The following is a 25,891-nucleotide window of genomic DNA, read 5'->3' as shown; positions in this document are numbered from 1 at the left end:
CTAGTATAGTGAGGCATAAAAACGTCATAGTATAGTAAGTCTTAAAAAGTCCAAAAAATGTCATAGTATAGCAAGGCATATAAAGTCTAAAAAAATGCAAGGCATAGAAAAGTAAAAAAAAATGTCATAGTATAGCAAGGCATAAAAAGTAAAAAAAATGTGATAGTATAGTAAGGCATAAAAAGTCATAAAAATGTCTTATTATAGTAAGGTATAAAAAGTCATTAAAATATCATAGTATAGTAAGGCATAAAAAGCCATAAAAATGTCTTAGTATACTGAGGCATAAAAAGTCATTAAAATATCATAGTATAGTAAGGCATAGAAAGTCATGAAAATGTCATAGTATAGTGAGGCATAAAAAGTCGTAAAAAAGTCATAGTATAGTAAGGCATAGAAAGTCAAAAAAAATGTCATAGTATAATATGGCCTAAAAAGTCAAAAAAATGTCATAGTATAGTAAGGCATAAAAAGTAATTAAAATATCATAGTATAGTAAGGTATAGAAAGTCATGAAAATGTCAAAGTATAGCAAGGCATAGAAAGTCAAAAAAAATGTCATAGTATAATATGGCATTAAAAGTAAAAAAAAATGTCATAGTATAGTAAGACTTAAAAAGTACAAAAAAATGTCATAGTATAGCAAGGCATAGAAAAGTAAAAAAAATGTCATGGTATAGCAAGGCATATAAAGTCAAAAAAAATGCAAGGCATAGAAAAGTAAAAAAAAATGTCATAGTATAGTAAGGCATAAAAAGTAATAAAAATGTGATAGTATAGTAAGGCATAAAAAGTCATAAAAATGTCTTATTATAGTAAGGTATAAAAATTCATAAAAATATCATAGTATAGTAAGGCATAAAAAGTCATAAAAATGTCTTATTATAGTAAGGTATAAAAAGTCATTAAAATATCATAGTATAGTAAGGCATAAAAAGCCATAAAAATGTCTTAGTATACTGAGGCATAAAAAGTCATTAAAATATCATAGTATAGTAAGGCATAGAAAGTCATGAAAATGTCATAGTATAGCAAGGCATAGAAAGTCATGAAAATGTCATAGTATAGTGAGGCATAAAAAGTCGTAAAAAAGTCATAGTATAGTAAGGCATAGAAAGTCAAAAAAAATGTCATAGTATAATATGGCCTAAAAAGTCAAAAAAATGTCATAGTATAGTAAGGCATAGAAAAGTAAAAAAAATGTCATAGTATAGTGAGGCATAATACACGTCATACTATAGTAAGGCATAAAAATGTCATAGTATAGTAAGGCACAGAAAAGTCAAAAAAATGTCATAGTATAGTAAGGCATAAAAAGTAATTAAAATATCATAGTATAGTAAGGTATAGAAAGTCATGAAAATGTCAAAGTATAGCAAGGCATAGAAAGTCAAAAAAAATGTCATAGTATAATATGGCATTAAAAGTAAAACAAAATGTCATAGTATAATAAGACTTAAAAAGTAGAAAAAAATGTCATAGTATAGCAAGGCATAGAAAAGTAAAAAAAAATGTCATAGTATAGCAAGGCATAGAAAGTCAAAAAAATGTCATTGTATAGTTGAGGCATAAAAAATCAAAAAAAATGTCATAGTATAGCAAGGCATATAAAGTCAAAAAAAATGCAAGGCATAGAAAAGTAAAAAAAATGTCATTGTATAGTTGAGGCATAAAAAGTCAAAAAATGTCATAGTATAGTAAGGCATAAAAAAGTAAAAAAAAATGTCCTAGTATAGTGAGGCATAAAAACGTCATAGTATAGTAAGGCTTAAAAAGTCCAAAAAATGTCATAGTATAGCAAGGCATATAAAGTCAAAAAAAAATGCAAGGCATAGAAAGTAAAAAAAAAGTCATAGTATAGTAAGGCATAAAAAGTAATAAAAATGTCATAGTATAGTAAGGCATAAAAAGTCATAAAAATGTCTTATTATAGTAAGGTATAAAAAGTCATTAAAATATCATAGTATAGTAAGGCATAAAAAGCCATAAAAATGTCATAGTATAGCAAGGCATAGAAAGTCAAAAAAATGTCATTGTATATAGTGAGGCATAAAAAGTCAAAAAAATGTCATAGTATAGTAAGGCATAAAAAAGTCAAAGAAAATGTCCTAGTATAGTGAGGCATAAAAACGTCATAGTATAGTAAGGCTTAAAAAGTCCAAAAAATGTCATAGTATAGCAAGGCATATAAAGTCTAAAAAAATGCAAGGCATAGAAAAGTAAAAAAAATGTCATAGTATAGTAAGGCATAAAAACTAATAAAAATGTGATAATATAATAAGGCATAAAAAGTCATAAAAATGTCTTATTATAGTAAGGTATAAAAAGTCATTAAAATATCATAGTATAGTAAGGCATAAAAAGCCATAAAAATGTCTTAGTATACTGAGGCATAAAAAGTCATTAAAATATCATAGTATAGTAAGGCATAGAAAGTCATGAAAATGTCATAGTATAGTGAGGCATAAAAAGTCGTAAAAAAGTCATAGTATAGTAAGGCATAGAAAGTCAAAAAAAATGTCATAGTATAATATGGCCTAAAAAGTCAAAAAAATGTCATAGTATAGTAAGGCATAAAAAGTAATTAAAATATCATAGTATAGTAAGGTATAGAAAGTCATGAAAATGTCAAAGTATAGCAAGGCATAGAAAGTCAAAAAAAATGTCATAGTATAATATGGCATTAAAAGTAAAAAAAATGTCATAGTATAGTAAGACTTAAAAAGTAGAAAAAAATGTCATAGTATAGCAAGGCATAGAAAAGTAAAAAAAATGTCATGGTATAGCAAGGCATATAAAGTCAAAAAAATGCAAGGCATAGAAAAGTAAAAAAAATGTCATAGTATAGTAAGGCATAAAAAGTAATAAAAATGTGATAGTATAGTAAGGCATAAAAAGTCATAAAAATGTCTTATTATAGTAAGGTATAAAAATTCATAGAAATATCATAGTATAGTAAGGCATAAAAAGTCATAAAAATGTCTTATTATAGTAAGGTATAAAAAGTCATTAAAATATCATAGTATAGTAAGGCATAAAAAGCCATAAAAATGTCTTAGTATACTGAGGCATAAAAAGTCATTAAAATATCATAGTATAGTAAGGCATAGAAAGTCATGAAAATGTCATAGTATAGCAAGGCATAGAAAGTCAAAAAAATGTCATTGTATATAGTGAGGCATAAAAAGTCGTAAAAAAGTCATAGTATAGTAAGGCATAGAAAGTCAAAAAAAATGTCATAGTATAATATGGCCTAAAAAGTCAAAAAATGTCATAGTATAGTAAGGCATAGAAAAGTAAAAAAAAATGTCATAGTATAGTGAGGCATAATACACGTCATACTATAGTAAGGCATAAAAATGTCATAGTATAGTAAGGCACAGAAAAGTCAAAAAAATGTCATAGTATAGTAAGGCATAAAAAGTAATTAAAATATCATAGTATAGTAAGGTATAGAAAGTCATGAAAATGTCAAAGTATAGCAAGGCATAGAAAGTCAAAAAAAATGTCATAGTATAATATGGCATTAAAAGTAAAACAAAATGTCATAGTATAATAAGACTTAAAAAGTAGAAAAAAATGTCATAGTATAGCAAGGCATAGAAAAGTAAAAAAAAATGTCCTAGTATAGTGAGGCATAAAAACGTCATAGTATAGTAAGGCTTAAAAAGTCCAAAAAATGTCATAGTATAGCAAGGCATATAAAGTCAAAAAAAATGCAAGGCATAGAAAAGTAAAAAAAAATGTCATAGTATAGTAAGGCATAAAAACTAATAAAAATGTGATAGTATAGTAAGGCATAAAAAGTCATAAAAATGTCTTATTATAGTAAGGTATAAAAAGTCATTAAAATATCATAGTATAGTAAGGCATAAAAAGCCATAAAAATGTCTTAGTATACTGAGGCATAAAAAGTCATTAAAATATCATAGTATAGTAAGGCATAGAAAGTCATGAAAATGTCATAGTATAGTGAGGCATAAAAAGTTGTAAAAATGTCATAGTATAGTAAGGCATAGAAAGTCAAAAAAATGTCATAGTATAATATGGCCTAAAAAGTCAAAAAAATGTCTTAGTATACTGAGGCATAAAAAGTCATTAAAATATCATAGTATAGTAAGGCATAGAAAGTCATAAAAATGTCATAGTATAGTAAGGCATAGAAAGTCAAAAAAATGTCATAGTATAATATGGCATTAAAAGTAAAACAAAATGTCATAGTATAGTAAGACTTAAAAAGTAGAAAAAAATGTCATAGTATAGCAAGGCATAGAAAAGTAAAAAAATTGTCATGGTATAGCAAGGCATATAAAGTCAAAAAAAATGCAAGGCATAGAAAAGTAAAAAAAAATGTCATAGTATAGTAAGGCATAAAAAGTAATAAAAATGTGATAGTATAGTAAGGCATAAAAAGTCATAAAAATGTCTTATTATAGTAAGGTATAAAAATTCATAAAAATATCATAGTATAGTAAGGCATAAAAAGTCATAAAAATGTCTTATTATAGTAAGGTATAAAAAGTCATTAAAATATCATAGTATAGTAAGGCATAAAAAGCCATAAAAATGTCTTAGTATACTGAGGCATAAAAAGTCATTAAAATATCATAGTATAGTAAGGCATAGAAAGTCATGAAAATGTCATAGTATAGCAAGGCATAGAAAGTCAAAAAAAATGTCATTGTATATAGTGAGGCATAAAAAGTCGTAAAAAAGTCATAGTATAGTAAGGCATAGAAAGTCAAAAAAAATGTCATGTATAATATGGCCTAAAAAGTCAAAAAATGTCATAGTATAGTAAGGCATAGAAAAGTAAAAAAAATGTCATAGTATAGTGAGGCATAATACACGTCATACTATAGTAAGGCATAAAAACGTCATAGTATAGCAAGGCATATAAAGTCAAAAAAAATGCAAGGCCTAAAAAGTCAAAAAAATGTCATAGTATAGTAAGGCATAGAAAAGTAAAAAAAATGTGATAGCATAGTGAGGCATAAAAAGTAATAAAAATGTCATAGTATAGTAAGGCATAAAAAGTCATAAAAATGTCTTATTATAGTAAGGTATAAAAAGTCATTAAAATATCATAGTAAGGCATAGAAAAGTCAAAAAAAATGTCATAGTATAGCAAGGCATAGAAAGTCAAAAAAATGCAAGGCATAAAAAGTAAAAAAAATGTCATAGTATAATATGGCATAAAAGTAAAAAAAAATATCATAGTATAGCAAGGCATAGAAAGTAAAAAAAAAATGTCATAGTATAATATGGTATAAAAAGAAAATAAATTTCATACTATAGGAAGGCATAAAAACGTCATAGTATAGTAAGACATAAAAAGTCAAAAAAAATGCAAGGTATAAAAAGTCATTAAAATATCATAGTATAGTAAGGCATAGAAAAGTAAAAAAAATGTCACAATATAGTAAGGCATAGAAAGAAAAAAAATGCAAGCCACAAAAAGTAAAAAACATGTCATAGTATAATATGGCATAAAAATGAAAAAAAATGTCATGGTATAATATGGCCTAAAAAGTAAAAAAAATGTCATAGTATAGTAAGGCATTGAAAAGTAAAAAAAATGTCATAGGAAAGTAAGACATAAAAAGTCATAACAATGTCATAGTATAGTAAGGCATAAAAAGTCATCAAAATGTCTTATTATAGAAAGGTATAAAAAGTCACTAAAATATCATAGTATAGTGAGGCATAAAAAGTCATAAAAATGTTATAGTATAGTTAGACATAAAAACGTCATAAAACCAATATAGTATAATAAGGCATAAAAAGCCATGAAAATGTCATAGTATAGTAAGGCATAAATAGTTAGAAAAACAAAGTAGTATATTAAGGCATAAAAATGTCATACTATAGGAAGGCATAAAAAGTAAAAAAAAAACATAGCATAGTGAGGCATAATACACGTCATACTATAGTATGGCATACAAATGTCATAGTATAGTAAGGCTTACAAAGTCAAAAAAATGTCATAGTATAGTAAGGCATGGAAAGTCAAAAAAAATGTCATAGTATGTTACGGCTGTGGCCGTATTCGGGGGGCCTTTGTCTTTCACTGTGTGGTGTGTGGTTGTGTTGTGTTCTGTCTCGTTCGCCTGTTGTTGCAGTCTGACCCTGCGAGAGGGGATGCCCGTGACGTCACCGGGATTTCCTGGGAGTGTTCCACCTTTCCCCCGCACCTTCGATGCTCCAGCTGCAAGCCATCTTTCCTGATCGGCTGGGCCCGCCTCTCGTCTCCACCCCGCGTATAAAAGAACTGTCATTCGGTTGTTCGTGGCGATCTGTGTTGCCCGTACGCAGACTCGCCGCCGCGCTGTGTACTAGTGCTTGTTGTGATTGTTGTTGATTGATTAGAGCCGAGTGAAACACTGTGAGAGCTAAAGTTGTGTTTTTTTGGTTTTCTAGCGTGAAGCTAAGTGCCGCTCTGTTTGAGATCTGGGGTTTTGTTGTTCCGCTTTTTTTGTTAGCTGCTTGTGTTCTTTTGTGTTAGTTGCATTATTGGGTGGCTTTGTTTTTCTTGTGCCGCCTCTGTTTTTGTTTACCCTGCTTACTTTTGTTAATAAATGACCTTATTTAACCCTTAACATCTTGGGTTTTATGTTACTTCCCTTTCCCCTAACGAGCTGGTTGTAACATAGTATAATATGGCCTAAAAAGTTAAAAAAAAAACGTCATTAGTTAGTAAGGCATAAAAAAGTCAAAGAAAATGTCCTAGTATAGTGAGGCATAAAAACGTCATAGTATAGTAAGGCTTAAAAAGTCCAAAAAATGTCATAGTATAGCAAGGCATATAAAGTAAAAAAAATGCAAGGCATAGAAAAGTAAAAAAAAATGTCATAGTATAGTAAGGCATAAAAACTAATAAAAATGTGATAGTATAATAAGGCATAAAAAGTCATAAAAATGTCTTATTATAGTAAGGTATAAAAAGTCATTAAAATATCATAGTATAGTAAGGCATAAAAAGCCATAAAAATGTCTTAGTATACTGAGGCATAAAAAGTCATTAAAATATCATAGTATAGTAAGGCATAGAAAGTCATGAAAATGTCATAGTATAGTGAGGTATAAAAAGTCATAAAAATGTCATGGTATAGTAAGGCATAGAAAGTCAAAAAAAATGTCATAGTATAATATGGCATAAAAGTAAAAAAAATGTCATAGTATAGCAAGGCATAGAAAGTAGAAAAAAATGTCATAGTATAATATGGTATAAAAAGAAAAAAAATGTCATACTATAGGAAGGCATAAAAACGTCATAGTATAGTAAGACATAAAAAGTAAAAAAAAATGCAAGGTATAAAAAGTCATTAAAATATCATAGTATAGTAAGGCATAGAAAGTCAAAAAAATGTCATAGTATAATAATGGCATAAAAAGTTTTTAAAAATGTCACAGTATAGTAAAGCATAGAAAAGTCAAAAAAATGTCATAGTATAATAATGCATAGAGAGTAAAGAAAATGTCATAGTATAATATGGCCTAAAAGTTAAAAAAAAATGTCATAGTATAGTAAGGCGTAGAAAAGTAAAAAAAAAATGTCATAGTATAGTAAGGCATAAAAAGTCATAAAAATGTCATAGTATAGTAAGGCATAAAAAGTCATAAAAATGTCTTACTATAGTAAGGCATAGAAAGTAAAAAAAATGCAAGGCATAAAAAGTCAAAAAAATGTCATAGTATAGTAAGGCATAGAAAAGTATCAAGAAATGTCATAGTATAGTAAGACATAAGAAGTCATAAAAATGTCTTATTATAGTAAGGCATAAAAAGTCATCAAAATGTTATATATATAGTAAGGCATACAAAGTCATTAATTGTGATAGTATAGTAAGGCATGAAAAGTCATGCAAATGTCATAGTATAGCAAGGCATAGAAAGTCAAAAAAATGCAAAGCATAAAAAGTAAAAAAAATGTCATGGTATAATATGGCATAAAAAGTCAAAAAAAAATGTCATAGTATAGCAAGGCATAGAAAAGCCCAAAAAAATGTCATAGTATAGTAAGTCATGAAAACTCATAAAAACATCATAGTATAGCAAGGCATAGAAAAGTCAAAAAAATGTCATAGTATAGCAAGGCATAGAAAAGTAAAAAAAAATGTCATAGTATAGCAAGGCATAGAACGCCATAAAAATGTCTTAGTATACTGAGGCATAAAAAGTCATAAAAATGTCATAGTATAGTAAGGCATAGAAAGTAAAAAAAATGTCATAGTATAATATGGCCTAAAAAGTCAAAGAAATGTCATAGCATAGTAAGGTATAGAAAAGTCAAAAAAAAATTCATAGTATAGCAAGGCATAAAAACGTCATAAAACCAATATAATATAATAAGGCATAAAAAGCCATAAAAATGTCATTTATAGTAAGGCATAAAAACGTCATAAAACCAATATAATATAATAAGGCATAAAAAGCCATAAAAATGTCATTTATAGTAAGGCATAAAAAGTCATAAAAATGTCATAGTATAGTAAGGTATAAAATGTCATGAAAATGTTGTAGTATAGCAAAGAATAAAAAGTTTTTAAAAAATTTCATAGTATAATATGGCATAAAAAGTCAAAAAAAGTCATGGTATAATATGGCATAAAAAGTAAAAAAAAATGTCATACTATAGTAAGGCATAGAAAAGTAAAAAAAAATGTCATAGTATAGCAAAGCATAAAAACGAAAAAAAATGTCATAGCACAATAAGGCTTAAAAAGTCAAAAAAATTTCATAGTATAGCAAGGCATAGAAAAGTAAAAAAAATGTCATAGTATAGCGAGGCATAGAAAGTCATGAAAATGTCACAGTATAGTGAGGCATAAAAAGTCGTAAAAATGTCATAGTATAGTAAGGCATAGAAAGTCAAAAAAATGTCATAGTATAATAATGCATAGAGAGTAAAGAAAATGTCATAGTATAATATGGCCTAAAAGTTAAAAAAAATGTCATAGTATAGTAAGGCGTAGAAAAGTAAAAAAAAAATGTGATAGTATAGTAAGGCATAAAAAGTCATAAAAATGTCATAGTATAGTAAGGCATAAAAAGTCATAAAAATGTCTTACTATAGTAAGGCATAGAAAGTAAAAAAAATGCAAGGCATAAAAAGTCATAAAAATGTCATAGTATAGTAAGGCATAAAAAGTCAAAGAAAATGTCATAGTATAGTAAGGCATAAAAAGTCATAAAAATGTCTTATTATAGTAAGGCATAAAAAGTCATCAAAATGTTATATATATAGTAAGGCATACAAAGTCATTAATTGTGATAGTATAGTAAGGCATGAAAAGTCATGCAAATGTCATAGTATAGCAAGGCATAGAAAGTAAAAAAAAATGCAAAGCATAAAAGTAAAAAAAATGTCATGGTATAATATGGCATAAAAAGTCAAAAAATGTCATAGTATAGTAAGGCATAGAAAAGCCCCAAAAAATGTCATAGTATAGTAAATCATGAAATCTCAAAAAAATGTCATAGTATAGCAAGGCATAAAAAGTCATAAAAATGCGATAGTATAGTAAGGCATAAAAAGCCATGAAAATGTCTTATTACAGTCAGGCATAAAAAGTCATTAAAATATCATAGTATAGTAAGGCATAGAAAGTCAAAAAAAAATACAAGGCATGAAATGTAAAAAAAAATTCATAGTATAGTATGGCATAGAAAGTAAAAAAAATGTCATAGTATAGTAAGGCATAGAAAAGTATCAAGAAATGTCATAGTATAGTAAGACATAAGAAGTCATAAAAATGTCTTATTATAGTAAGGCATAAAAAGTCATCAAAATGTTATATATATAGTAAGGCATACAAAGTCATTAATTGTGATAGTATAGTAAGGCATGAAAAGTCATGAAAATGTCATAGTATAGCAAGGCATAAAACGTCATGAAAATGTCATAGTATAGTAAGAAATAGAGAGTCAAAAAAATGTCATACTATAATATAGCATAGAAAGTGAAAAAAAATGTCATAGTATAGCAAGGCATGGAAAGTCAAAAAAAATGCAAGGCATAAAAGTCAAAAAAATGTCATGGTATAATATGGCATAAAAAGTCAAAAAATGTCATAGTATAGCAAGGCATAGAAAAGCCCCAAAAAATGTCATAGTATAGTAAATCATGAAAAGTCATAAAAATGCGATAGTATAGCGAGGCATAGAAAGTAAAAAAAATGTCATAGTATAGCAAGGCACAAAAAGTCATTAAAATATCATAGTATAGTAAGGCATAGAAAGTCAAAAAAAAATACAAGGCATGAAATGTAAAAAAAAGGTCATAGTATAGTATGGCATAGAAAGTCAAAAAAAATGTCATAGTATAGCGAGGCATAGAAAGTAAAAAAAAATGTCATAGTATAGCAAGGCACAAAAAGTCATTAAAATATCATAGTATAGTAAGGCATAGAAAAGTAAAAAAAATGTCATAGTATAGCAAAGCATAGAAACGAAAAAAAATGTCATAGCACAATAAGGCTTAAAAAGTCAAAAAAATTTTCATAGTATAGCAAGGCATAGAAAAGTAAAAAAAATGTCATAGTATAGCGAGGCATAGAAAGTCATGAAAATGTCACAGTATAGTGAGGCATAAAAAGTCGTAAAAATGTCATAGTATAGTAAGGCATAGAAAGTCAAAAAAATGTCATAGTATAATAATGCATAGAGAGTAAAGAAAATGTCATAGTATAATATGGCCTAAAAGTTAAAAAAAAATGTCATGAAAATGTTGTAGTATAGTAAGGCGTAGAAAAGTAAAAAAAATGTGATAGTATAGTAAGGCATAAAAAGTCATAAAAATGTCATAGTATAGTAAGGCATAAAAAGTCATAAAAATGTCTTACTATAGTAAGGCATAGAAAGTAAAAAAAATGCAAGGCATAAAAAGTCAAAAAAATGTCATAGTATAGTAAGGCATAAAAAAGTATCAAGAAATGTCATAGTATAGTAAGACATAAGAAGTCATAAAAATGTCTTATTATAGTAAGGCATAAAAAGTCATCAAAATGTTATATATATAGTAAGGCATACAAAGTCATTAATTGTGATAGTATAGTAAGGCATGAAAAGTCATGCAAATGTCATAGTATAGCAAGGCATAGAAAGTAAAAAAAAATGCAAAGCATAAAAGTAAAAAAAATGTCATGGTATAATATGGCATAAAAAGTCAAAAAAAAATGTCATAGTATAGCAAGGCATAGAAAAGCCCAAAAAAATGTCATAGTATAGTAAGTCATGAAAACTCAAAAAAATGTCATAGTATAGCAAGGCATAAAAAGTCATAAAAATGTGATAGTATAGTAAGGCATAAAAAGCCATGAAAATGTCTTATTACAGTCAGGCATAAAAAGTCATTAAAATATCATAGTATAGTAAGGCATAGAAAGTCAAAAAAAAATACAAGGCATGAAATGTTAAAAAAAGTCATAGTATAGTATGGCATAGAAAGTCAAAAAAAAATGTCATAGTATAGTAAGGCATAAAAGATCAAAAAAATGTCATAGTATAGCGAGGCATAGAAAGTAAAAAAAATGTCATAGTATAGCAAGGCACAAAAAGTCAAAAGAATGTCATAGTATAGCAAGGCATAAAAAGTCATAAAAATGTGATAGTATAGTAAGCATAAAAAGTCATAAAAATGTCATAGTATAGTAAGGCATAAAAAGTCATAAAAATAGTATAGTATAGGAAGGCATAACAAGTAAAAAAACCCCAAGTATAGTGAGGCATAATACACGTCATACTATAGTTAGGCATAAAAACGTCATAGTATAGCAAGGCATAGAAACGTAAAAAAAAATGTCATAGTATATTAAGGTATAAGTAGTCAGAAAAACAAAGTACTATAGTAAGACATAAAAACGTCATGAAACCAATATAGTAATATAAGGCTTAAAAAGCTATAAAAAAATCATTGTATAACAAGGCATAAAAAGTCATAAAAATTTCATAGTATAATAAGGTATAAAACGTCATGAAAATGTCGTAGTATAGCAAGGCATAGAAAAGTAAAAAAAAATGTCATAGTATAGTAAGGTATAAACAACATGAAAATGTTGTAGTATAGCAAGGCATAGAAAAGTAAAAAAAAATGTCATAGTATAGTAAGGCATAAAAAGTCATAAAAATGTCATAGTACAGTAAGGTATAGAAAAGTCAAAAAAAAATGTTGTAGTATAGTAAGGCATAAAAAGTCATAAAAATTTCATAGTATAGTAAGGCATAAAAATCCATACAAAATGCTTATTATAGTAAGGCATAAAAAGTCATAAAAATGTCATAGTATAGTCAGGCATAGAAAGTAAAAAAAAAGTCAAAGTATAATATGGCATAAAAAGTTTTAAAAAAATGTCACAGTATAGTAAAGCATAGAAAAGTCAAAAAAATGTCATAGTATAGTAAGACATAAGAAGTCATAAAAATGTCTTAGTATAGTAAGGCATAAAAAGTCATAAAAATGTCTTATTATAGTAAGGTATAAAAAGTAATTAAAATATCATAGTATAGTAAGGCATAAAAAGTCATCAAAATGTGATAATATAGCAAGGCATAAAAAGTCATAAAAATGTGATAGTATAGTAAGGCATAAAAAGTCATGAAAATGTCATAGTATAGTAAGACATAGAAAGTGAAAAAAAGTGTCATTCTATAATATAGCATAAAAGGTCAAAAAAATGTCATAGTATAGCAAGGCATAGAAAGTAAAAAAAAATATCATAGTATAGTAAGGCATAAAAAGTCATAAAAATGTCATAGTACAGTAAGGTATAAAATGTCATGAAAATGTTGTAGTATAGTAAGGCATAAAAAGTCATAAAAATGTCATAGTATAGCAAGGCATAGAAAAGTCAAAAAAAAATGTAGTATAGTAAGGCATAAAAAGTCATAAAAATGTCATAGTATAGTCAGGCATAGAAAGTAAAAAAAAAGTCATAGTATAATATGGCATAAAAAGTTTTAAAAAATGTCACAGTATAGTAAAGCATAGAAAAGTCAAAAAAATGTCATAGTATAGTAAGACATAATAAGTCATAAAAATGTCTTAGTATAGTAAGGCATAAAAAGTCATAAAAATGTCTTATTATAGTAAGGTATAAAAAGTAATTAAAATATCATAGTATAGTAAGGCATAAAAAGTCATCAAACTGTGATAATATAGCAAGGCATAAAAAGTCATAAAAATGTGATCGTATAGTAAGGCATAAAAAGTCATGAAAATGTCATAGTATAGTAAGACATAGAAAGTGAAAAAAAGTGTCATTCTATAATATAGCATAAAAGGTCAAAAAAATGTCATAGTATAGCAAGGCATATAAAGTCAAAAAAAATGCAAAGCATAAAAGTAAAAAAAATGTCATGGTATAGTAAGTCATAAAAACTAAAAAAATGTCATAGTATAGAAAGGATTAAAAAGTCAAAAAAATGTCATAGTATAGCAAGTCATAGAAAAGTAAAAACAAAATGTTATAGTATAGCGAGGCATAGAAAGTAAAAAAAAATGTCATAGTATAGCAAGTCATAGAAAAGTCAAAAAAATTGCCACAGGTATAAAACGTCATCAAAATGTCGTAGTATAGTAAAGCATAGAAAAGTCAAAAAAATGTCACAGTATAGTAAGGTTTAAAAAGTCAAAAAAATGTCATTGTATAGCAAGTCATAGAAAAGTCAAAAAAATGTCATAGTATAGCGAGGCATAGAAAGTTAAAAAAAAATGTCATAGTATAGTAAGGTATAAAACATCATGAAAATGTTGTAGTATAGCAAGGCATAGAAAGTCAAAAAAAATGTTATAGTATAGTAAGGCATAAAAAGTCATAAAAATGTCATAGTATAGTAAGGTATAAAATGTCATGAAAATGTTGTAGTATAGTAAGGCATAGAAAGTCAAAAAAAATGTCATAGTATAATAAGGATTAAAATCCATAAAAATGTCATGGTATAGTGAGGCATAAAAAGTCATAAAAATGTCATAGTATAGTGAGGCTTTTTTTGTATAAAAACTTCACTTGAGTGTGTGTACATCATATAGATAACAGGATTAGAACAGAAATGTTCTCATAACAAAATTGTATTTTGGGTGCATTCATTGATTTCAACTGAATTCTGTCATTAACATTAATCAAGTTAATGTTGAGTTTTTATTGTTTTGACTTTTGAAACTGAAAGTTTAACCAGTATGAGTACTCCACATTTATTTATTGATAAAGTGTTGCAATTATGTTATTTCCTTCATACATGTCACAAGTCATGTAATGCAAAATGAACCATCAATAACAATAAAGATTTCAAAAAAAGCGAAGATTGTGGAATGATACGTTTATTTAGAAATATTTTCAAAGTAACAATAATATAATACTCTTGGAGCCATCTATTAGGTCTGTGTATTTATGGTTGTTTATATGTGTAGTCTAAGTCAAGCCATACCACAGATGGTAATGTAGACTAATTGGACGTCACACTTCTTATTTGTAATATAAAAGTTATTTACTCTGAACTGAATTCTTGATCCAGCTGGGTGGTTAATTTCTGGTCAGAATAGTTGCTACAAATATAATTGTAAAAAGACTGTAAAGAGCCTATGCTCTTTTACATAACTGCACCATAGAGCCTCTGAGTGGTATACACATTAAACACGTGGATCTAAGAGCCATTTAACCATTTATTTTGTTCAGGAAATTCAGCAAGGAACTGTTGATAGAATGGGTGGATGGATGTTTTCTTCTATACAACAAACAAAAGTAAATACCTTGCCATGAATACCACAAAAATAATATAGAAAGGGTAACTAAAACATCTTACATTCTTAAGACATCCAAAGAAACAAAGGAATCTCTCTCAAACATTCACCAGGGTTCTGCTTATCCTGTTAAGAACATAATTAAATACAGGATACAACTTAACTACTTCTGGTTCTAAATTAAAACAATTTGCTTTAGTAACAAGTTTTAGGTCAAATAAACCAACAAGTGAAGATTAATTTAAGGTAGACATAATTTGAAAGAAATAAACCATAAATAGGCCAAAAGAGAGGGAAAACTGGACTGAGATCATCATAAGACATCAGTTGACACAAACAACAGTCCAAATGCATCAAATAAAATATAATAATAATAATAATTATTATTATAATAATAATAATGTAAATTAATGTAAATAAAAGTTGTCCTTCATCTCTTCCCTCCACACCTCTGCAGTCTTTCCACTAACAGTCTCACAGTGTGACACCACTGCAATATGAGTGTGGTCAGTGTCAATCCTTTTGGGTTGGCCACACATGCTGCAGGTGTGTGATGTTGGCTGCCAGCAGGTTTTTCCTCCTGGCAGCGGACCATGCCCTGCCACAGCAGCTTCAGCCGCCTTCCTCTTCCTGTAGGCTCTGGTCTTGAGTACACGTAGTCCAGGCAGAGGAGGGGGCTGGACAGAAGAGGGGAGGAGCGGCACTGGAGCGAGAGGAGGACCAACAGCGCTAGATGAGGGGCCAGGCTTTCGTCGTTTGGAGGAGGCAGACCCCTGCTGAAGGGCCCAGGCTGCTCCTCTGGGACATTAAAGTTAAAGCCCACCTGTACCAAGGACAGCCCCTTTGCTGAAGGCAGAGTCTGGCCAGCACCTGGAACACACAGACAAACACAGACTGTTTTAGGATTTTCAGCTTTCATTAAAAGATAAATCAAAGTACAGATTATAATACAGCTTTATGACAAACTCTTACCACTGAGTCCTTAATTTGATTCAAAGAGCTGGAAGTTGGTCTGAGCCTTCAACCTCGGGCTGGCCAGCACTTGGCTTTCTAATGACCAACTGGACATCCAGGGTGACGTGGAGATTCTGGATGAGGAAGGCCAACTCCTCTGCCCCCTTACAGCAGCTGTAAGAACATAATAAACTCTGATAAACTTTACTTGTCTTCTTCAGGCAACTAAAATTTGCCTGAATTACACCTCATCGTAGAGAAACTCCCTGGTGGGAAGCACCTGTTAAGAAAGAATACTAAGAGATGTCTGTTTGACAGATCAATCAATTAGACATACAATGCATTTAGAAAGTATTCTTTCCCTTTATCATTTAACATTTTATTATTTTGCAGTCTTATAATGAAATCATTTAATGCATTCATCAATGTACAATGCTAGCAAGCTTGCTTTTCCCCTAGCTAACAGTTTGTACTTTGTGTAATTGCCTTTCCACAAAGATCCATGGTTAAATGATTAAGATGAGTTAAAATGAATCAGTTTATTACACTTATTTTTTTAAGTTGTCATCACTAATGAATCAAAAAATAAGGTGGATGTGAGACACACACACACACACACACACACATACACACAGTGTGTTTGGCTTGAATATTATAATTAAAATACTTGTTTGGAAAGTTGCTGTCTCTGATTTGTTGTGAAGGAACTCATTGTGACATAATGATGAAGTAATGAGGAACAATTCAGTGACAACTCTGATGTATCACTTTATGGACCAAAGCTATACAGCTTTTAAAACAACCACAATATGCTGATGGATTTCACTCTAGTTTATGATACAATTCTGTTGGAATGTGTAGCAAATTAGTAGTAGTAGTATTTTGACTCCTATTTTTACACCTGAATCTAGCTGGACAAGGACAATCCAATCACAAAGCAGAATCCAATCCGATTTCTGCACTTTATCTGTACACAGACATTGACAAAAGCACTTCTTTCAGTGTCGTTGTGTTACCCCACCACTTATGTCATTTCTTAAAAAATTTTAATCACAATGTCTTTTAACAAATACAAGTCTCTTCTACACGTCTTCACACGTACAAACATGAGATTTATTTTACAGGTTTACAAAGGTTGATTTACAACTACAATTGGAATTATTTGTGAACATCACTTTACAAGTTCAAAATCCTTTTGACTCTTTATTTAATTCATACAGATGTGGTAATGCCCATGACTTACCAATTCTTTCTAGTTGTAGGGGACCATAAGGTGCTACTGGCCTGAGGTGGGCTCTGGAGTCCCTATGAAAACAAATAATTATACTTAATAAAATAAACTTTCCATTGCAGTGAAAATCAGGACATTTGCTTTCACAATACTGTATTGAATAAGTTTTTTTAAAACTTGAAATTCATTTCACTTACCATGATTAACTCAGTCAGGTGCAAGTTAAGCACGAACCTCCCATCAGTTTCAGAGGAGCTGGCCTCACACAGCTCCAACTGCAGGTTCAGGAATCCTGGAAAGGATTTTTTTTAAAGTTTCCCTTTAAGTGAAAGAAGGACTTTAAATCAAACTACTCTCTGTCTGCTGTCTATGAAAAGAACAAAAGATCAATTCATCATTAATTTAAAACCCATTTAAAACTTCTGCTGCTTAAAACGCTGAAGTTGGCTTCTGATTCGGCAAATGCAGAAAAAAACAGTGAACTGTTATAGAATAAAGGTTTCACAAATCAGAAACTGTATTTTAAAGAGTCTTTAGGCTCTCGGGGGTTTAATCTACAACACATTTGACAAGTCTGGGTCCAGTGGTTTTAGATCTAGACCTGGTCTTATGTGGTCTAGATGCAGTAAGAGGTGCAATAAACGGAGGATTGGGTTTAGTTAAATCCTCTTCACTTTCCCCTTCACTGCCGAATCGGAAACTAACTTCAGCGTCGTCTGCTGCTTACCTAACGTACATATGTTCACAAAAGGGTGGGCGATCTAACTCTTACATTATGGATGATTTTACTTTGGCACTTGGTTTACTTTTCAGTTGAATCGTAAAGATTAAAAGCTGCTATATTTTTAAATTTAAAAGTTCAGTCGCTGTTAACCCGAGACCTGCTGCAGGCAGGACAGCCGAGGTGGAGCGAGCCAGAGCTAGCTGGTTAGCAGCGACTGAACTTTCTAATTAAAACACTTATATAAAGCCTCTCGGGAAGAAATAACAGCGCTGTCCAAATGTATGCTCCATATGAACTGAGCAACAAATCAGATTAGTTGCAACACAATTTGTAAACAGCATTGTAGGTCTACAATGGCGGCGAGCAAACATCCGGAGAAGGCGTCACAGCAGCGGAAGATAAAAATCACAACTTCCGGTCAGGACCTTCACAATAAAATCTTAGCGAAATCAATGCAGATGGAGATTAAGATCGTTGATTGCGATTACAGCGGCTCCATCCTTACTTACTTTATTTTGGTTTATTTCATCAAACAAACAGTTATTGTACGCAACTAAACTCTATCCCATCATCGCTGACACTAATAAAAAACACCCATTACAGCTGGACTATAAAGCTTTGAGGAAAGCACCAAGCACGAGCCACCAGATGGTACTGTGGCACAGAAGAAATGACACAGTTTCACAGTCTGTGGTTACACGTGATGTAGGCACATTTATTTATCAGCAAATTATAAGTAATAATGGTACTATAAAATTCATAAAAACATGCATTACTGTGTCGCTTGTATGTCTGTGGGGAATACTGAACCTGCTATGCTTCATGTTATTAACAGCAAAGGTTAAAAGCCTCGACTAAATACAACTTGTGAAATACAAAAAGCTGAATTATAATGGTATAGTTTTAGCTACTTGTAAACTATTACAAACATGTCTAGTGATGGACTGAGTATGTATGACTTAAAAGAGCTGTGAATCAAACAATGCAATTTTACTGAATCATATCAAAACTGTTTCATTGTCTTAAATAATCCCAAGAGACATAGAAAGAGTAAAATGACAACTTTATTTCCAGCATTTAAATGTCTACTGCATGTGTAATTTCATTATTTCACAACATTAAACAAACACTTATGTCTACACTGCAAGTTACTTCAGAAAAATACAACAAACTACAGCTTTTGTTTTGTTTTTTATTATTTTTTAGTTACAATCACTTTTTTTGTTGTCAGGTATCTGCTCTGTGAAGTCAATGAAAAACAGTGTAAAAACAGTCTGCAGTGTATGTCAGTAGGCACTGAACAGTTTGATAATTTCTTGAATTCACACAAAGATTGTCATTCCTGTCCATTGAAAAGTGAATAAAAAAAGATTATAATGTCTGTGTTACTACCACTGAATGCCGACCTGTGCACAGTGGCTCCCCAGCAGCTGCAACAGCCCCAGTGGCCTAATGGATCAGGCTTTGGCCTCCTAAGCCAGGGAGTGGTGCATCAGAAGTGTGTTGGAAACCATCCTCTTCTATGTCAGCACTTTTACAATGATTAACAATTAAACTCTCACCCCTTTACTTGTCTAATGAGTCCCATCAGCATGAAATACTTGTAGTGTAGAGGGTGATCTTATATCATTTGATATATAAACCATAGCACTGTTGTATATGACTGAGATAGCAAAACCGGGGCGAAATGTAAAAACATCAAGTCTCTACTGAGCTTTACGCATTCTGTCAGCTACGGATGCCCTGTGGTTCGTCAAGTTATTTAGGACACAGCTGTTGGTCAGCATAGACAGTTTAGAGTTCAGGGTGTCTTTGCTTCTCTCCCAACAATAATCTCCATCTCGATCCACATTTTCCTCTCCTCCCTTATCCTCCTCCTCTTCTTCTACCTCACTCTCTTCATCACTGCGTTCGTCTTTTTCCAGCTGCGGGCAGAAGCAGATACAAGGTTTAAACATGTGTGACAAAGCTGAAAACTTAGCGTCAACTGACTCCCTGATTCTCACCTTGCCTTTCAGGAACTTATAGACCATGCGCAAGATTAAGCCAGCCCAGAAGATGTGAAGAGCCTGCAGCACCATCAGCAGGGTGTTGAATAAGTAGTAGCCGACAAAGGGTTCAAAGACCTCCATGGACAAGACCAGGGTGGTATGGATGATTCTGCAAGCAATCACATAATCAGAGTCACCCATGCTGCATTAAGTAGTTAAGCATCTAATTCACAAAACTGGAAAAACATCTCAGGAGAAAAACGTACTTGCTGGGGAAAATCACCAGTCGAGTCACAAGGAAGACCCCAGCAAAGACGACGAACAGTGTGTCACACGTTTTCCTCCAGCCAGTGCCGTAGTTGAACATCTTGGCGGACTGGAAAAATATGATTATGATTGAATATGATATGACTGATTAAATCAAGCACACAATACAAACCACATGAAGTGGCCTCACCACATTGAGAAAAAACTTAGTTGAAGAATTATGCAAAAAGAGTTACTGAGCCCACACAGGACTCAGGATAACAGAGAAACAGGAAACATGTCGTCAACAAATTAACTTCAGCTCAATTATGATGAAAACAAGTCTGTGTCATAAGCAGAGCTCCACATAATACAGAACAAGGATATGTATAGTTACTGTGTCTTTGTGTTTAACCCATCTCTCATGTAGCGTCATTTGTTTTGCACAGGTAAACAAAGGTCACCTCAGGCTTCTGAAGTGCTTTTAGCTATCAGGACTCAGTCACAGGATCTGCCTGACGAAATAAGTTCAGCTTCCTGCAGGACACTACATAGATAGATTTTATAAGAACAGCCTCAAGCACAGCGTGAACCTCTGAGTGCAGCTTACAACATTCAGACAGTCAGCTCCTCTCATTTTGTTGCGTCTGCGCAGAGCCAGAAAAATGGCCAATGGGGAGATGAAGCCATGGTCACATGCTCTGGAGAGACTAATTTTATTTGTAAGGTCCCGTGTGTCTGTTAAGCTATGGCTCTAGAGCGTGAATTGATGACACAGGACTCTGAAGGTACAAGTTGTTCTTTTGAGTCCAACCACAGTTACATCGAGTTACCTCAAGCAGGATGTCAGAGGAGTCGTGAAGCAGCATGACCAACGTGCCGATGCGAATGTAGTTGGCACAGTAGGAGAAACTAAGCAAGAAGATGGTGGCCAAATGGTGGATCACCTGTTCTTTAAAATCCTGGCAAAGCAAACATATACGTAGTATCTACTCAGTAAAACATAATGCCCTTCATATGTCAACAGAATAATTTAACATTCTCCTCCTTATAGTCACTTATTAACCACTTGTTAATAAGTGACACATAAAGAAGTTTCTCATTGAATCACAAGTGATGTATAAAATTGTTTCTCTTTAACATCTTTATTTGCGTACTTCTCTAAAGGACAAATGTGTTGTGTTGTTAACCGGGAGGGAGACAGTTGTATTAGATTAATGACTGAATGAATGAATGTTGAGGTCCTCACCTTCCTCTTGATGTCAACAGAGATCCGCAGCAGCAGAGAGCCATAAAAACCCAGCTCCAACATGTAGTACCAGTAATGAGCTCTCTCCATGGGCTGTGGAGCAAACATTGTTGTTATTATTATAAAAAGTCAATGAAAAGTGATTCACAAACACCTGAACGTTTACTTGTGGTCCACAAATAGAGCCATATCAGCCAACACTGATTAACAGCTGGAGAGTTTGAAGCATTTTTACTAAATAAAACTCAAAGTATCAATTAGAAAGATCAGTTGGGAGCTGTAGTTCATCTTTTCTGTAACAATTTGTATCATCAAATGTTGTTTATAAAGCACATTGTTTTTAAGAAAGGGCAAGTACAGCTGAAAATGATTAGTTGAATAATTCATTAGTCAATGGACAGAATATGAATCTGTAAATATTTTGATAATCGTTATTTAATCAATAACCCATACATTTACTGGTTCTAGTGACCTAATGGATAAGGAAACTGCCTCAAGACAGGTAATGTGGCTTTGAGTCATGTGTGAGATGTGTAGCAGAGTGGCGCAGCGGAAGCGTGCTGGGCCCATAACCCAGAGGTCGATGGATCGAAACCATCCTCTGCTATAACAATAGTTTCACAATGAGACTGTGTTTTATCATTACGACTGTTCGTCAGACAAAGGAAGATGCCTGAAGATGTTACTTTTGGGAATGTGTAGTTTTCAAATTCTGACTTTTTATTGACCAAACAGTTAATTGCTTAATCAAGACAATACTTGGCAGATGAATTATTATTATTAATAATAATAATAATAATAATAATAATAATCATTAGCTTTAAAGTTTTAGTTATGCAAATACACTTCAACTACTACAGCTACAGCTCGTTTAGATTTATTTACCTAGAAGATGAGTAAATGAATTTAAATAAAAATTTAACAGGGTGTTCATTGCTCTCTGTCATATGAATGAGGAAACAGATTTCACTACATTGTGCTTGTTTACATTTCCTTTTTTAAAGCAGATTCGATCTCTTTCTTTCAAACTCAGATGTCAGTCAGAGTACACATACAAAGATTATCTATATATAGGATGCAACAACTTCCACATACTACATGTGGCTTTTTCCTTACGTGTAGGAATGTAATCTTATTTTGCCTCACTTCACTTTCCTGACGAGAGAGACAGACATTACTGAAAACTATTTCAACAAGGTAAACTCAGTGAGGTGGTGTAAGTATTGTTCTCACCTGTACTGGATACTTCCTCCAACATTCGCTGCGGTCCCAGAACCAGGGTCTCTGTAGAGAAGTTACAAGTGATGTTTTTTTTTTTTTTTAGCAGGAAAAGTAGTAATTTATTTCTACATTATTTTTGTAAAGCTTTTTCAAACTCATACTCACATCAACCAAGCAGGCTAGTCCAGCCACAAAGGCTGTGATGTAGAAAAAGAACCTCCAACTGCAAAATAACACAACGCATAAGATCAGATATTCTGAACCCTGAAGGAGAAGGACAGACACTATAAAAATATAAATCAGTTAATAGAGTTTGAAAGGGGCGTCTCATTCTCCAGTTGTCATTCTTGTATACTTAGTTTTTTTTTTCCACAGCCTGCTTTGGATTTTTGCAGTGGGTGGTGGAGGAAGTGTTCTTGAGGGAAGTCATCTGTGAACTGAGCAATGAAAGGGTTGTGGAGAGAAAGCACTTACGCAGCTTCACCAAACTTCTTGGTTTGACAGGGCCTGTCTTGGTTCCTGCGACAACGGAACCAGGTTTCAATCTGCCTCTGGGTTTTACCGCACAGCGACATCAAACTAACAATTTCACTCTGAAACAAGAGAACGCAAGAGAAATATTTTCTCTTCCATCAGATTTTCTCAACTTCACCAAATCAGTGTGCAACTGGTGTTAAGTTACGCTGGTGTTAAGTACTATCCTGTGTCTGATACATTATTAGATGTTACATAATTACATCTTTAATACTGATGCATGAGTGTGTGTAGCATTTTACATTTGTAGCTGGTCAGGGTGGAGCTAGTTTTAACTACTTTATATACAGTGAAGTAGTTTAGTCTACTAGTTCTCAGCCTAGGGGTAGCAAGATAATTCTGGGGGCTGGTGAGGTAATTAACAGGCAAGAAAGCATGTTTGATTACCTGTTGAAACCTTGTCAGACTAACCTGTGTCGGCTGTCTGCTCCTCTTGGTGTAAAAAGACTCCAGCTTTGGGGAGGGGGCAGCGGTCACTTGCAATCTATTCCTTACACCCAAACATCTGCCCATGGGTGGGGCAAAAAACCTAGGGGCAGGTAGAACAAAGGACAGCTAACACAAATGATGATATAACACCCACTGTGGGATAGTCAGAGAACCAGCCCCCAGTTACATACTGTACATAATAAGCCATTTAAGAGTCAAAAGCAACTCTAAACCAGCGCGCATTCATGTAATGTATTTGAATATGCATGTATATATAACCAAGCATGATGTGAAATTAATTTAGATATGAACAGTATGTTCCAATCTAATAATATGTGATATTTTGTGAAATGTGTAAGAATGATATAAATGTGTGTCTGTTTCATTTGACATTGGAAAACAAAGTAAAACTAAATAGAATCAGATGAGGAGAAACCATTCCATGCAAACAGAATTTGGTCTATAGCTATAATGTAAAATAACTTTTAATAATATAACAATTATTTAAAATAACCATTGAAAATCTTCAGTTTAGACAACACCACTCCTAATTCTGTCCCTTCATTCTCTTTCTCTCTGTCAGTCTCTCTCCTTCTAGTCCCCAAAGGCTTTTTTCCTGATGATAACAATGCCTGCTCTGCCGAAACACCTGCTCACTGCCCCACAGTTGATATCCTCTTACAAATACAATGACCTCCGTAGATACTGGATGCTTGAGGAAATGCTGCATGACATTTTGGAGCCAATTCAAATAATACCGGCTTTTGCAATTGTAAAAAAAAAAACATCAGATGATTGTGTTTCTTAAGAGGGATGTGAGTATCATTTCAGGTTAGGCAGGACAAAGTGTTTAATTGTCAAAGCCACACACGCCACTGCAGAGGACAATGGTCCTTCCTGTATAAACATCTTCACAGAACAAAGGGATCAGGTGTGTTGTACCTCTCAAACACAAAGCGTAGGGCAACAAAGCCCAGTGCTAGGGGCAGAGCTATGAGGAGGTCCAGGGGTTGCGGTCGGTCAGAGTCTGCCAGGTGATCCATGTCTTTCCAGGTGACACCTGGAGGAAGCCAGTAGTCCTGCCTCCACACGTCAGGCAGCAGGTCCATTCTGCTGTGGCTGGGTAGGAAGGAATGAAGAAGTAAAAGTAAACATGTTGAAGATGATGAGGTTTCTGCATATCTAAGCCTCAGCCAGGTAAACCCAGTCTGAGAAGTGTGGGACTTGGATTTGATTTGGTAAACATGAGAGAGATAAAAAAAAAAAAAGGGGGGAATACTATTGACATGTAAACATCTTGAGAGCTTATGGGTCGCATAGTGTCATATTAGCTACATCATATAATATAAAATGCCATAAAAATCATTTATAGGTCACAGCAGAGCCATAAACAATGCATTTGAACATCCTTTACTAATATTACTATGTAAATAATGCCATAAAACAACCACACATTTAGTTCACAATGCTCTGAAACAAAGTGCTTCAAATACCACTAAACCTTATTATAACACCAGAATAAAAAACATAAACTCAACTAAAAGTACCACAAACACATTGTACACCTCTACCCAGGATATCACGTCTTATTTCTGTGAAGCAGACAGCAAACAAATAGTGCAGTGCGTCTAGGAGAACAGTATATTCACGTTCACAGTGAAACCACCAACTTAAACAGTTGAAAGAAATGTTCTACAGAGTAGAAACTCACCTGTCAGCAGCTCTATGGAAATAAAGGACTGATCAGACAGAAGGATAAAATCCACCTTCAACTGTGAATTTCTTCCAGCTTTGTTTTGGACAGGGATGTACCTCGGTCCCCACTGAATCGTAACGACGCCACCAGAGAAGAGGACCGTTCAGTCGTCACGGTTCAGACGTCAAGTTAGGCACCATAACCAGAAGTTGTAGTTACGAATGTCAAAATAATAGCCATAAGTAAAGGGCGTTGGGGTTTTCAATTTGAGGCACCGAAATGAAAACGACTTTGCAAAGAAACCTGTGCAAGTAGATGTAATGTTTCTGAGCACGAGACACGATCATAAAATATTTACCGACTATATATGTATATATATATATATATATATATATATATATATATATATATACGTGGAATATTTACAACTTTGTCACAAAAAAAAAAATCACTTCAATTTCTCATTTCTCCGCAGTTCTGCACAGTCAATCCCCAGCAGTGGTTTCCACAGGTAATTTATCTGTACCTTTATTCTGAAGACTTCCGGTATTCTCAGTCTTTCTCCAACAGGAAGGTGCAGCTTGATGGTTGAGTGGATAATGAAAAACCAGGGGCGTCTCCTGCTCAAAGCCACTGTTTCATGACCCATTAACTAAGCATGGGCAAGAAAGGACTGAGCATCAGTGTTTTATTCCGTGTTGTAACAAAAAAAACCCTAATGGTTTAGACTAAAATTAGCATTATATTAGCCCTGAAACTTACTCTCATCATGAATATATTGAGTTAGGCTTTAAATGCTATAAATTAAGCAGTCACAACAGCCTTTGTAATATTTAGTCACACAGGTCCATAATCTGGTGTTATCAGTTAACTGTGTAA

General features: G+C 32.2%; 1 protein-coding gene, 2 long non-coding RNA genes and 1 other non-coding gene across 4 annotated transcripts; 1 reads left to right on the top strand and 3 right to left on the bottom strand.

The window, feature by feature from the left end:
* Positions 1–14,646: 14,646 nt before the first annotated feature.
* On the bottom strand, positions 14,647–15,797 carry LOC130178281 (uncharacterized). Its single transcript, XR_008829139.1, has 2 exons — positions 15,710–15,797; positions 14,647–15,607 (listed from the first exon to the last, which is right to left on the bottom strand). It is a non-coding gene; the product is annotated as an uncharacterized LOC130178281 (long non-coding RNA).
* LOC130178280 (uncharacterized) lies at positions 15,796–18,025 on the bottom strand. The gene is made up of 3 exons (XR_008829138.1): positions 17,120–18,025; positions 16,935–16,996; positions 15,796–15,865 (listed from the first exon to the last, which is right to left on the bottom strand). It is a non-coding gene; the product is annotated as an uncharacterized LOC130178280 (long non-coding RNA).
* A 667-nt stretch (positions 18,026–18,692) lies between these two features.
* Positions 18,693–25,191, bottom strand: LOC130178327 (ceramide synthase 2-like). Its single transcript, XM_056390442.1, has 11 exons — positions 25,028–25,191; positions 24,259–24,435; positions 23,299–23,416; positions 22,828–22,946; positions 22,519–22,576; positions 22,366–22,416; positions 21,133–21,225; positions 20,717–20,845; positions 19,904–20,013; positions 19,653–19,806; positions 18,693–19,571 (listed from the first exon to the last, which is right to left on the bottom strand). Exons 2-11 carry the CDS (start codon positions 24,423–24,425, stop codon positions 19,353–19,355), a joined length of 1,218 nt encoding a protein of 405 aa, XP_056246417.1. The 5' UTR covers positions 24,426–24,435; positions 25,028–25,191; the 3' UTR covers positions 18,693–19,352.
* On the top strand, positions 21,668–21,739 carry trnam-cau (transfer RNA methionine (anticodon CAU)). Its single transcript has one exon. It is a non-coding gene; the product is annotated as a tRNA-Met (tRNA).
* Positions 25,192–25,891: the final 700 nt, after the last annotated feature.

This window comes from Seriola aureovittata, chromosome 12 (genome assembly GCF_021018895.1).
Source record: "Seriola aureovittata isolate HTS-2021-v1 ecotype China chromosome 12, ASM2101889v1, whole genome shotgun sequence".
NCBI lineage: Eukaryota > Metazoa > Chordata > Actinopteri > Carangiformes > Carangidae > Seriola > Seriola aureovittata.
This window is presented reverse-complemented; position numbering and strand designations above follow the sequence as displayed.

Bases quoted from the DNA above. Each gene is read 5' to 3' on its own strand.
- LOC130178327 (XM_056390442.1), bottom strand. From the start codon at position 24,425: ATGGACCTGCTGCCTGACGTGTGGAGGCAGGACTACTGGCTTCCTCCA. The intron at 22,417-22,518 runs GTGAGTATGAGT...ACTTCTCTACAG, and splicing joins GACTAGCCTGCTTGGTTGAT to AGACCCTGGTTCTGGGACCG. The intron at 20,846-21,132 runs GTGAGGACCTCA...TTGCTTTGCCAG, and splicing joins CTGTTGACATCAAGAGGAAG to GATTTTAAAGAACAGGTGAT.